Source organism: Mytilus galloprovincialis, chromosome 1 (genome assembly GCF_965363235.1).
Source record: "Mytilus galloprovincialis chromosome 1, xbMytGall1.hap1.1, whole genome shotgun sequence".
NCBI lineage: Eukaryota > Metazoa > Mollusca > Bivalvia > Mytilida > Mytilidae > Mytilus > Mytilus galloprovincialis.
In genome coordinates, this window is record NC_134838.1 from 34,936,503 (window position 1) to 34,950,454 (window position 13,952).

The 13,952-nt window shown below is 32.5% G+C and overlaps 1 protein-coding gene across 1 annotated transcript; it reads right to left on the reverse strand.

Moving 5' to 3' along the window:
* Nucleotides 1-2,428: 2,428 nt before the first annotated feature.
* On the reverse strand, nucleotides 2,429-12,387 carry LOC143046871 (uncharacterized). The gene is made up of 10 exons (XM_076219933.1): nucleotides 11,906-12,387; nucleotides 10,797-10,879; nucleotides 9,792-9,887; nucleotides 7,873-8,629; nucleotides 7,267-7,475; nucleotides 6,525-6,731; nucleotides 4,657-5,220; nucleotides 3,887-4,058; nucleotides 3,012-3,131; nucleotides 2,429-2,634 (listed from the first exon to the last, which is right to left on the reverse strand). Exons 1-10 carry the CDS (start codon nucleotides 12,261-12,263, stop codon nucleotides 2,429-2,431), a joined length of 2,772 nt encoding a protein of 923 aa, XP_076076048.1. The 5' UTR covers nucleotides 12,264-12,387.
* Nucleotides 12,388-13,952: the final 1,565 nt, after the last annotated feature.

A 13,952-nucleotide genomic window follows, 5' to 3' on the forward strand; every position in this document is an offset into this window, starting at 1 on the left:
GAGAATGTGTCATAATGTATGCATCCTAGGTCTAAGATCAGTCTGTCGGTCTGTCCATCCGTTCGTTGTTCTTAACAAATTGTGTCCGCTCTACCTCTCGAGAACCATTAATATTTCATTCTTTATACTTGGTGGGTCATAATATATTGAAGGCATAATTCTAAAAATATGTGACAAATATCAATTGGGCAGCACCTTTAAACATATTGTTCAAACATCAATTCATATATCCAGAAGTCACCTTAGAGTAGTAAACAATGAGTTCACATCATGCAGTCATATCACTATTATACTATGAAAGTAAGATGAGAATATTTATCAGTTTTAACTTAAAATCTTAGATCAAAATCACACATGAGACTATGTAATAACTTCAAATAATGCTTCATATCAGATTATCCATACAACTTATTTACCCCACGTTATTGACAGCGGGGCCCACAGAGATGGCTCCCATCTCAATGATATCTAGTTTATCTTAAACTACTGTATTTCAAGTTTCTTATCATATAAAAAAATATTCCTAAAAATAATTTTGCATAATTCAAAACGGCACTTTATATATACAAATTTTGGCATTTTACCAAATCAAGAAAATTCCCTTTGGGAGCCTATTTTGAATAGATTTTTTTTACCTTTGCACACTGATTTGAAATTAAACTAATGGTAATATATGTAGATGATATATAGTTGGATTTAAACCCCCCAAAAAAATTGTGGGAAATTTCAAGACCTTTCTGTACATAAATCCTAAAAAATGACAAAAAATTGCAAAATATGCATATTTCCATGGAAATGGTAGTTCATTTCAAATTGCAATATATTGTCTCTTGGCAAAATATTTCACTAAACAATCAACAAAAATAATGATACTCAGCCACATTTTATAAAGGTTAATTATTTTTTTTTAGGTTTTCATTAAGAAACTTTTAAAAGGGTGGGGGTGGGGGAGAAGGGGGTGCAAAACTTGAAAACTTGAAAATAGCATAATTCTCACATTTTTTGTTCAATTTAAATGAAAATTGAAGGAGACTTTTGTTTTTTAGTACTGAAACACTGTGTAAAGTTTTAAATTAAAGGTTTATCTGTTTTCAATTTGTCATCTGGACCCTTCCAAAAAAGGGGGAGGGGGGGGGGGGGGTCAGATGCAAAACTTAAAAATAGCATAAATCATAAAACTTTTTGTTGGATTTAGATGAAAACTGAACTTGATCTGTTGTTTATAGGATTAAAACACTGTGTTAAGATTGTTACACATTTTTTGATTGGTTCTCAAGTTATCATCTGGATTCATCAGGGACTGACAAACATAACTTCAATTAAAGTTTGTCTTCGTCTAAAAACATGTCTCCTTCCGTTTAGTAGTTTCAGAGGTAAAGTAAGTTCAAAAGGGCATAACTTCAACAAATTTAGCTGATCAAAATTTCCTGTTAACATGCACAACTACATACCAAGTTTCATCATAAAATTCAGTTCTTTAGTTCAACAGGAGTTGCACTGATAAACTGTGAGACGGACAGACAAATAAGCCAAAACAATATGTCTCTCCATTAAATTTGTGGTAGTGGGGAGAAAAAATATATAAATTTTCGGGTTAATAGTTTTTTTTATCTTTCAGTGCCCTTTCCCTGCCAAAAATCAGGGAAAATGTCATGATCAGGGTTGTGTTTTTATGCATAGGTGTTATAAAAGGTATACTGAAAATTAAAAAATTATTGTAATGTTTTTATTAATGCGAAAAATGTGAAAAATGTAAGAATCAGGTTTGCAATAACCTAAATTGGCATTGACATTTTTAGTGGCGATTTTCCTATACAAAAAAGTTTGTCACTGGTCAGAGATTTGCAATAATAAATACATTCATTACTTTTTGAATTTACAGTTAATATAAATATTAAAACAAACAAGTATTTTAAAAAGACTAATAAAATACAGATATTTCACTGATAAACATCTTAATCTAAATTATAGAGAACATTCTTTCAAAACCTTCCTTTTCAAAACAGAACATTTACTGTCTGCAGTTGCAGCTATTAAATCTGTTTCATCGATCTTCTTTTCTTTTTGCACAAGTCTTGAGAAATAGCTAGCTATTTGTTGTGAGGTTAGATATTGAGATCTAGTGAACCTGTTTTCTCCATTTTTTAAGACATATCGCATCTCCTCAGCTACTTTTGATGGGTCCTCTTTTCTTCCAGTTGTTTTCCCAATCATAAATTTTTCATGCAAGTAAGCCTTTTGGTCTAATGTAAAAATGGTTTTTGGTTTGTTCACTTTTAATGCCCATCCTTTGTTTAGTTTGTCAGTAGCAGCATTGTTGTTGTTGTCAGATTGTTTGGTAAATGACACTCCTAAATTCCCATCTTCCAACTTCTGAGCATATAAAACCTTTGTTCTATCTGCCAGGCTAAGTTTTTCTTCCTTCACATTAGTTCCCCACCATGATGTGTTGATCTAGTGAAGATGAATGTTTAAAAGAACGTGTACATCCTTCCTCAGGACAAGTAAAGATTTTTGATATTGTCCGTCTCTTCTTAGGAACTGGCTCTGTAATTTTATCTTCATCATTACTCTCATTTTGTGTATCTTCATCTTCATTATCATCCTCCTCATCATCATCACCATCATCATCCTCTACAAAAACATTAATAGAAAATTAAGTGTTTTGTTATACTAAACAAATCATAATTTTCATGGAAAGACATCATGCAAAATATATAAAAAAATCCATCATAATATAACATAAAAGTTGTCTATACGTGACCTTGTAAGTGTTGTGCCATTAAATGGTTGTGAAGGTGTGAGCTTTTGTTCCATGTTGAAGGCCTAACTTTATTACAAAAACAATAATAAAAACACTTTTTATTTGTTTTTTTTTGTCATGTATGTACAAGGATTCTGTATCATGAATTTATATGTTAAAACTTTTTTATATTGTATCTTTTGAAATAATTTCACAAAGAAACACAAATTGTTACATATACACAGTTTTTTCAATAAAACATAACTACCTCTGTCAACAACTACTGAACCCACGGTAGCAAACTGGGTATACGACCAATCATGATGAACAAAAAGCTGTATCACAGGAATTTTCTTATCAATAATGCTGTTCCATGATATCAACTTTCCTAAAATGCAAAATATAAGCAAATAAATTATTTTATATAAATTAATCAAAAGGGATCTTTTATTTGCTGCTAATATCAATATACTGAAGTACATATAGCTCAGGTGGTCGTGTGGTCAAGCAGGACAGCTACAGTGCAGGCGATTTGGTGTCACGATATCTCAGTAGTATGGGTTCAAATCCCAGTGAGGGAAGAACAAAAAAATTCTGAAAGCAAATTTACAGATCTAATATTGTTGGGTTGATTTTTAGGACTGTCAATTACAACGGAATATTGTATGAAACATGAAGATTCATGTATAGAGCAAAATTTCTTTAGTTGTGAATTTATAACAGATACATGCTGAAGGTCAAATGACATAACCCCTAGGTTTTTTTTTTTTAACTGGTCACCTGTAGTATCAAAAATAGACATTATTTCTTCCCTTTATTATCTATGCAAGCCATTTTAGTTATGATTTTGTCAATTTGGTTAAGAGATATCACATTGTGTAACAAGATAGAGGTACCATTATTGATTAACAAAATAACATTATGAGAGGCAACATATTGTCGTTCACTTAAACTATTTATCTAGAAACAATTATGTGGGTAGCAGAAATTGATACAGTTGAAAATCATAATAGAAGGAAACTTTCTTCCATTCTCTGGAGTAATGAAATATTCTTGAGAAATGTTAACATTGATATCCAAAGTGAATAAAATGGCTCTTCAAGCTACAGTTGAGCTGATAAGTAAATCATAAAATTATATTACCTTGACCAATATCATAAGCTCTCCAAACTTGCAATCCATTATCAGTAAACTTAAAATTATGGAGCATAGAAATCAATGGAATACTTCTAAGTGAGACCTTATCATCATCAGCATTAATAACAGGACTTATCACTTTCACCATGTACTGGCCTCTTTGTTGCGAATCAATTGCCTGAAAAAAAATAATAAAAGAAATAAAATTTCGCGAAAAGAAGTTATCTTCTTTGGTCCCTACACTAGGTGACATCATATGTATGCTTCCGACGTCAAACATAAACACCAGGCGTTTTCTGGCTTCTGTGCAGCTTCAGAATGTAATAAAATTTTATAAACAGAAGATTTTGAGGTGCAACATGTGAGGTTTTGTTTTGCTTATTATAGCAGAAATTACATGTCAATACATTCAGCAATTCAAAATGTCGGCTTTCTAAGTTACAGACAAGGAGATAGAGAATTTTACGCTAACTGTCATCCAATCAGATCCATTGATACAAAATAATTGCATTAGAATTTGGCATGCACTTGATAGGTTAAATACATTTTGAGTGAATTTTACAAGTCCAAGGACAATAACTCTGCAAAAAAAATCATCAGACTGTAACTTGTCATGGTTATACTATATACCAAATATCAAACCAATATCTTCAAGCATGAAACGTGTGGAAAGCTGGTTTGCTGGACTGACAGACCTCATTCAAGCTTTCTAGGGTTATACTTTGACTTTAATTGCATATCAAATATTCTTAAACTCATTACTATAATTAACGTACCAGTTTCATTTGGTGTGCAGTTGTCACATTATTGCCCTCGTTTACATATCTTTTTATAGCCGACTTGATATGGGATGCCTTCCTGTCACATGCGCCCTTCCCATCCTGAGCCTCACAAAAATTGTAGGATTTTATTTTCTTGTCTAGCTCTTGATGTAAAGTAGCAATGGTCAATGTACTTTTGTAGCAACCGGCATTATCTGACCATATGTTGACCTTTTTGACAGATGGAATATTTTGAACCACATCGACAAGAATAGCTCCAGTTGTAGCTGCATCTTGAGGGGTTGGTTGTTCAAATATATGCACATGTGTAAGAAATTTCACACTTCCCTCTGATTTTAACATAGTAACAGTGATGTGCCAATTAATGCCTCTCTTTCCAAACCAATCTGTCTGGCCCTCTCTAAACTTTCGCGGTAAAAATTTCATGGCCCAGTCAGCTACCATGAAAGCCTCATTTTCCCCAAGACAGTTCACAACAGCTTGTCTTGCCTTTTCTTGATTTTTTGATCGAAGGATATGACTCTTCCATTCATAGATATCAGCTATTGCTTTTTCAACCTAAAACAAAAACAATTTTGAACTTGTTTTTGTAAATTTATAAGAACAAAATACAATAACACTTGTGCTTATGTTCAAGTTCATATTCACCTCATTCTCACAATTATATCTAGAATTTACAGTAGAGGCTCTAAAGAGCCTGTCGCTCATCCTTGGCCTGTGTGCAAGTAGCATATTAAACAAAGGACACATAATATAGAGGAGAATAGAAATGTAGAATTCATGATCAAATTTTGTTTTGGTGATGATAATAACAAAAAAATGCAAAATTTTCTTAAAATTACCAATTCAACTGGTTGCCTGATTTGTCTAAAAATTTCAGGGCGGTTAGATCTTTACTTAATGAATAATTTTACTAATATCAAATTTGCTCTAAATGCTTTGGTCTCAGATATATATACTAGCCAAAAACTGCATTTTACACCTTATGTACTTTTTTTTGCTAAGTTGGTCAGCTTGGTTGGTGGGCTGGGTCATTGGACACAATTTCTATACTAGATACCCAATGATGATTGTGACCAAGTGTGATTTAATTTGGCTCAGTAGTTTTGGAACAGATTTTTGTAAACGTTTGCGGACCACGGACACAGGACGCCAAATAATGAAAAAAGGCTCACTTCGTCCTTTAGGCCAGGTGATCTAAAAACCAGAGAAATGTGTAATGTAGGTCAAATTTACATGTTTTGGAAGGATGGTCTCAGACTTGCGGTGCTGCATCTCCTATACCAAGTCGCATACATGTAACTTTTTTCTATATTTAGTACTTGAGAAAAGATTGGATCTATCTACACTAAAACCAAAAACTATCATGAGGAATAAAATTTGATAAGATGTTGTCTCACATCTGTATTAGTCACACAGTAACTTAGTAATGAAGAAGTTGATATTTTATCATATGTTTTCCTATGTTGTGATGTTATGCTATTGTTTCAGAAAAAGGGAGAAGGTTTGGATCCATTAAAACGTTTAATCCCGCTGCAAATGTTTGCACCTGTCCTAAGTCAGGAATCTGATGTACAGTAGTTGTCGTTTGTTTATGTAATATACGTGTTTCTCGTTTCTCGTTTTGTTTATATAGATTAGACCGTTGGTTTTCCCGTTTGAATGGTTTTACACTAGTAATTTTGGGGCCCTTTATAGCTTGTTGTTCGGTGTGAGCCAAGGCTCCGTGTTGAAGGCCGTACTTTAACCTATAATGGTTTACTTTTTAAATTGTTATTTGGATGGAGAGTTGTCTCATTGGCACTCACACCACATCTTCATATATCTATAGGACATAACATTTTACCAGAATTTAAAAATACCTTAAAGAGCACAGCTTCAGGATTATCCCAGTGTCTTTCAATTGCACTCTTTGAAATAAAAGATAGTGTTTCATCAACAAAACTACACTGTTGGCATTCATCAGTATGTGAATGGTTATCACATTTTTGGCAGAAGGGTCCTTTTTCTTCACTCAAAGCATACGAACAACAATGGTCTGCTATGGATGATGATGTATTTACATGTAGCTGAAAAAAAAATTAGTTGATTCAATCTTTGAATTGGTTTCTTAAAAGATATATGTATATATATATATATATACCCTTTCTCTCTCTATATATATAAATATAAAGAATAATATAAAAAAGAAGATGTGGTATGATTGCCAATGAGACAACTATCCACAAAAGACCAAAATGACACAAACATTAACAATTATAGGTCACCATACGGCCTTCAACAATGAGCAAAGCCCATACCGCATATAGTCAGCTATAAAAGGCCCTGATAATGGTTGCTTTGAAAGTCATATTCCTATACACCCCCAAAAACTTTGTATTGAGGGGGAGGGGGACAAAAGTACTATATCAGACCTTGGCATATAACCAAAGTAATATGCCAATAAAATGTGTAAACATTTCATAAGGCTCTATTAATTACCCAAATTAGACACAAAACCATAATTTTTATGGATGGATAACAGACCCATAACCTTATAACAATGTACAACCACAAAATATTTTGAAGTCGTATGAAAAAGGGAATATAAAAACTAATAAAAACCTTATAATCTGTTTTTAGGTAATGCTTTGCTACCACCAAATTATCCAGTGTTTTCTTCTTTTCATCCAAGGTTAAATCTAACTGTTCTACAGTTTCTGTGAGATCTGTAAATGCTCGACTTCCCTCAGAAATATAGTAGTCAAGACCCTCCATAGACTGTCTGACTGAAGCACTGCAGTCGGTCAAAATCTTGTACATAGTACTTGTGCCTGCAAATGGAATTAAAATAGTTTAAGAAGAAAAAAAAGAACACCAATCTTTGACATTATTTCACATGAAGTGTATGTATGTAATGAACATAAATATGAAATGAAGCCTGCTTTGTACTAGTCGGACAAGCTGAACCTGATCTTTAACTTAATGCTACCACACAAGGTAACAGTCTACAGGAAGACATGCCACCCCAAGGCGAGCATGCTACCACCAAAAAGGGCGGTTAAAAATAAAATGTTTTTGGACATTATATTTTAAGGTAATCCAATGAAATGGGATTAGCCAGAAAACCTTAAATTTTGTTAACGAAATGGCAGACGTCATCAGCAAACATACTAAATTCATAAAATTCAAACTGTTAATGCAGAATTGTAATCCAAATGAAATAAATACCTAAACGCTGAATGTTTTCATCCTCACAGAGCTGTGCATACTGCCTGATGATTGTTGCAGGGGCAATACTTCTGATTACATTTGGTGTTTGAATGAGTTCTCCAGTTGAAAGCTGTAATGTTTTTTCTCCAATTGGTAAATCTTTGATCAAGTGGTTTGAAGTAATGAAGTCTAAAAAATGGTCAAGCTGTCCATCATTTATTTTTGAACGAGGAATCTTTGATGTTTGTGCAGGAACACCTAAACCAATATTTTGTGCATGTTTCTTAGCAGAATAAAACTTGTAGTGAGATAATCCTGGTATACTGGCACTGACTTCTGCAAAACTGTAATCATTTGTTGCTATTGATAATAACTGTCTCCTCAACGTTGAGGTGTTTGCAACCATGTATGAGCTGACAATAGCATCCAACAAAGAGCTTGTGGTTTTATTTTTGTCATTTTCTTGCTCTCCAAAAAGAGATTTTTTGATGAACTCAGAATCATCAGGACAAATAGTGTTCAGTAGAGCAGTTATACAAGTATTAGCTTTTGATAAATATCTTCTTTTTGTTCTCTCACTTGACTTCTCTAAAGATTCAGTTAGACACTTTACAGGGCTTATGTCACATGTTTCCAAGAATTCATTGAATTTTCCAAGTCTATCAATTCTGATAACAGATGCTTCTGTACCCTGACTATCAGTATTGCAGTAACTTTCAGTTTCAACATAACTGGTTGTTTCCTGACTTGATGATGTGGAAGCATGTACAGCAAACTGAAAATAAATGTTATTTTAAAAATATGAATAAAAATTCACAAATTTTATTAAATGTGTGCCTTTGATTAATACAGACAAAATAATTTTAATGCTATATTTATTTAACATGTCATGTGTTTAATGGGATTTGAAAAATTACTGCTGAAATAACAAATGCATGCTTTTCTTACTATGAAGCTTGTATATAAATTGGAAGTCAATTAATTAACAAATAAAAAAGCTAGAATGTTTACAAATGAAATTCATTAAAAAAAAACAATCAAAGGGCAATAACCCCTATAAAATAGGAATTTCCCAAATTTGAACTTGGCCAAGAGATTTTCACTTAAACGCTTGTTTGTAAGTTTAAAGTCAATCAGTTAAGAAATAAAAATTCTTGAGTGCTTACAAATTCAGGCAAACAGAACCCACATTTCCATATATATCCTCTACATTGCACAATAATTTAATTTTGGATGTAAAGTGTCTTCTGATTGGCTGGCATAATTTTGTTATGAGCCTATAGACATAATTTAGTCATTTGACCGTGACGTCATCAACGTTTTTTCATGGTTTTCAATGTTTAAAATGGAATCTGAATGGAATTTAGAATTAAATTATAAGAAATGACTGTAATATTTTTTTCTGTCTATTCAAATAACAGAAAAATTTGGTGCACACTGTTAAATAACCTGCCACACGTGTTATTCAGTGTGCACCAAATTTTTTATGTTATTTCTTCAAAGACAGACAAAATATTACAGTCATTTCTTAAATGTGCCAGGAACAAAAGTCAGATTGAATAAACAGCCTTTACGATCAGAGTGATCTCAAATGAACCAAATTATCAAATATGCAGTTAGTACATTGAAAGTTCTTGAAATCTTTTAGTCTTTAGTCATGACGAAAAGGAGATGCTTCATCTTGTTGTATAGGGCTAAGATACGGTCTGTGGTCTCGTTATGTAGCAAAATAAATTCAGAGTAACATTCAACATATAGACAATTTTTTATATAACTTCCTATTCAATAGAATCAATTCAAACATCATTTATTGAAAACATGATGTCATTCCATTAACGTGGACCCAACCAGCGTAAGGCTGTGAGTGGGCCTACTTTATCGTATCTAGCTTTAATACTGCAAATTTTGATATAAATGAAATTTTCAATGATACTTACATTATATCCACTATTAAGTCGATGAGGTCTGAGATTATACTGTTCTTCATATTGATAGCTACATGTATCACCAAGGTTGTCACTGTTCATCAAACACTGCATAAATAAAATGTTTACTTATATCAGATGATAACTGAGTCTTTAAAAACATAAACCACAGTAAGCTTATCCATTAACAGGCTATCAGGACTCTGTTAATTTTACGTTTGTTTTTGTTCCATCATATGTCATGTATGTGTTCAACCCTCATGTGCAAATTCAACAAAACATTTTGATGAGTTTATTTGTACTGAAAAAATGGGATAACACAATTTGCATAATGATATATATGCAATATATATATGACTAGAGGTTTTAAAGTACTGAATGAACCCACATATTCAATAATAATAATGTTAATATTCTGCCGTTGCTTATTGCACTAATATTGATTGTAATTTGTACATAGTTCAAGTTTTCAATAAAACTATGAACTGTAGAAGAAATTAATACTACATGTACTACATGTATGCACTTTAAAATAACACACATAAAACTTGAAGTATATTTTTTTTTTCTCAATATATATATTAAAAATGCTGAAGTATACTGAATGTCAATAGAAACACAACACCTACATGTACATGTATGTTGCATTGAATAAAAATTCACTGTCAGATCTTCTAACAAAATTCGCCTGTATCTGTCATTTTTCTCAGTTCAAAATTGATAGAAAAATTAACCCAACCAAATTTTTGTTTAACTTTAATTTAATATTCAACAAATATTTTAATATCTTTTTAATAAAAATAAATTGGGAGAATCATTATAAATTATTTTGGTATTCAGACTTTCAGTGCTAGGGGTAAACTATTTTAATGTATCATGATGTTTGATATACCCCTTTATATGACATGTATGACAGTCGGACTGATACAATTAAGCCCATTAACAGATAGAGATACCATACATACATGTACATTGACTCTGAATAAAATAATAGCATGTACTAACATTATAACTTACATTTGTATTTGCACAAATTTCAGCCACGCTACATGAAGTGGATTGCCCACAATAAAGGGTCTTTCTGCATCTTGGACATATTGCTGAAACATACAGTTCAAATTATTTTTTTTATAAATAAAGATACATTTTTAGTATATGCAAATTAAATAGATGTTTGTCCCATAAGAGAAAAAAAATGAATTTAGGAGAAATGGATTCTTATAAATTCCTTATTAAGTTTATAGTACACTACTGATTGTGACAAATTTAAATATTTCGAAATAAAACCTGTCAGTTTTTGCTGAACTTATTCTGTACCTTTGTTGTTGACAGGTTAAGCTACATGTTTTTGGAGAGAAATTCTGTTTCTTGTTTACTTTCTTCAAACATCGGTAATATTTTGGGTAGGGGAAAGAAATGGATAAAATCATGCAATTTAAAGGTGTTTTTCCTTCTTTAATAACTTTCGAAACTGAAAGATTTCAGCTATTTATACAATATCCTGACTGTTCCTTGTAAATTTAATAATAGGTCTCTTATTTTGGAAATAAAAGACATTTTGATTTAATTTATAATGGTCCAGTATTGCCTGGGAGGTGGGTTGGGGTCCACTTCAATACTTAATTGATAGGGGGTGCCGCTGGGGTTCTGTTTCCCTACCCTTTTCATATAATTTAGAAAAAACTTAAATCAAATACCCTTTGCAGGGTCGGTTCCAGCCATTTTAAAAGGGGGGGTTCCAAACCCAGGACAAAGGGGGGTTCCAATTACATGTCCCCATTCAAATGCATTGATTGTCAAAAGAAAAAGGGTTCCAACCCCTGGACCCCCCCCTTTTTCTGGATCCGCGCCTGCTTTGTAGGTTTTTTATGTGGAGGGGGGTAAACTTCTGCAAATTTAGTATATCTAAAATCAATTTTTACATATATATCCCTATTGTTCAATCAATTTTGCCCAAATCAAGTTAAGAGGGGGGGTGGGGGTCAGTGAAAAAAAACACTATGTGAATTAAGTTTTTTATCCTACATTGAACTTTTGATGTTATCCCCATGCTGGTTAATAAATATAAATAACAAATTATGATACTAAATTATAAAAAAAGAAATCATTTTAATTATTTTACTTACGAGTTCCAACTGGAACTATGATTCCTGTTCTAGCATGAATCTCTTTCACTTTTTCCAAAGATACATTTCTGTCTGCCTTTACCCCATACCATCCTCCATATATTTTGTTGTCTTTGTTGTGAGAGGAAATTATATCAGGTATTCCACATATCTTTGATTTGCAACCTGCTTTGTTTTTATTCAAAAACCTGTGAAAATGTTCACTGCACACTTGAAACTTCTGTGTAATATCACTTGGCAGTAGACCAGCCTCAGTATTAAGAACAATGGACTGCAATTCTGATGACAAAGAAGTCAGTGGGGAATTTTCACCTACACATTCACATATCTGTGAGCTTTTAAAGCTACAGAAGGACATGGTTATTTACAGACCATAACTATTGTTTTAACACTGACTGTTGATCACTGATATCGTCTGCAAAGTTTCTCCCATTTGTGTATACTTCCTGTGTACATGTGTGCTTTAGATCAGAAGAGTTCTACCAGGGGAGATAACTCTATATTATCAATCATGAATAATGAAGATTTTCTTAATACTTTTTTAAGGACATGCTTGAATATCCCATTCAATTTACAAGTTTACTTGGTTATTTATATAATATAGATTATATTTAGGTCAGATAGTACTTTGAAATCAGTGTGGAAAGGAATGAAAACATCTACAGATTTTAAGGATCTATAGAACACTGTAGAACCACTAAATTCTTTAAAATGTAGAAAACCTTGATAAATCTGCATATTGGCCTATCAAAACTTTTGAAAACATTAAAATAAGCTTGGAGAACATTTTTCATGACATTAAGCAGTCTTCAAACAAAAATTTAACAATATTTTAATTACCTTTATTTTTACCTGAAAAGTCATGTTTCCATGGCAACAACAGGGTGACACATTATGATTATGGAGTGGTAAATATTTTTTCTTTGAAAATTAAGACATTAAATGTATTGAGGCGAAATTTGGTGGAATTCTGTATCATGTCATGGCCAGCTCATTTTTATATTTACAGAGAATTGATATTAATCTATTTGTAAATATAGTTCTGTAAATAAGTATAAGATAGATGGTAGTCCCGAAACTTTGAATTATGACATGAAGTTTAAAGATAATGCTAGCTTCTTTTATACGACCGCAAAAAAATTTTGGGATTTGTATAATGGTATGATGTCGTCGTATGCGTCGTTCGAAGACACATTGGTTTCCGGACAATAACTTTAGTTTACATGAATGGATCTCTATAAAGGTAAATAAGAAGGTTCAATACCACAAAAGGAAAGTTGATATTGATTTTGGGGATGATGGTCCAAACCGTTTAGGAATTAGTGGCCCAAAACAAGCATTTTTCTACTCAGGATAATAACTTGTGTATAAGTATTTCAATTGCTCTGAAATTGTTCCACAATGTTTAATACCACAAGTAGAAGGTTTGGATTCATTTAAGGGGTTATGGTGCCAACAGTTCAGGAATTAGATTCAAAAAGGGGCCAAAAACAAGCATTTTTGTAGTTTCTGGACAATCACTTATGTTAGAGTATGAATCCATCTGACATTGTACCACAAGGTTCCATGTCACAAAAAGAAGGCTGGAATTGAGTTTGGGGGTTATTGCACCATTCATGCAGGAATCAGGGGCCAAAAACGAGCATATATCTAGTTTCCAGATAAGAACTTGTGTTTAAGTGTATGGATCTCTCTGAAATTGTACTACAAGGTTCCATACTACAAAGGAAAGGCAGGGATCAAGTGTGGGGTAATTGCTCCAAGGGGGATTCAAAAGTTTTGGGGGGTTCCAATTTTTTGTATTCAAAATTTTTATAAAGTTTAAAGAAAAAATCTTTAATTGCACAGTATTGCACAATAGATTTGTAAGATCTTGATTTTTTGCGTGTGTCAGAAACCTATATTATCTCAAAAAGATAACAATCCAAATTCAGACAGTATCTGACTATCAAGCTTGAATATTGTGTCCAAATTTGGCCCAACTGTTCAGGGTTCAACCTCTGCAGTCGTATCAGGATGTGCTCAGCAGAGCATTTTATTCATTCTT

Excerpts from the sequence above, each read along its gene's own strand:
- LOC143046871 (XM_076219933.1), bottom strand. The coding sequence starts at position 12,263 with ATGTCCTTCTGTAGCTTTAAAAGCTCACAGATATGTGAATGTGTAGGT. Across the intron at positions 4,059-4,656 it reads CTGCACACCAAATGAAACTG|GCAATTGATTCGCAACAAAG; the intron begins GTACGTTAATTA and ends ATTTTTTTTCAG. Across the intron at positions 3,132-3,886 it reads AGCTTATGATATTGGTCAAG|GAAAGTTGATATCATGGAAC; the intron begins GTAATATAATTT and ends TTTGCATTTTAG.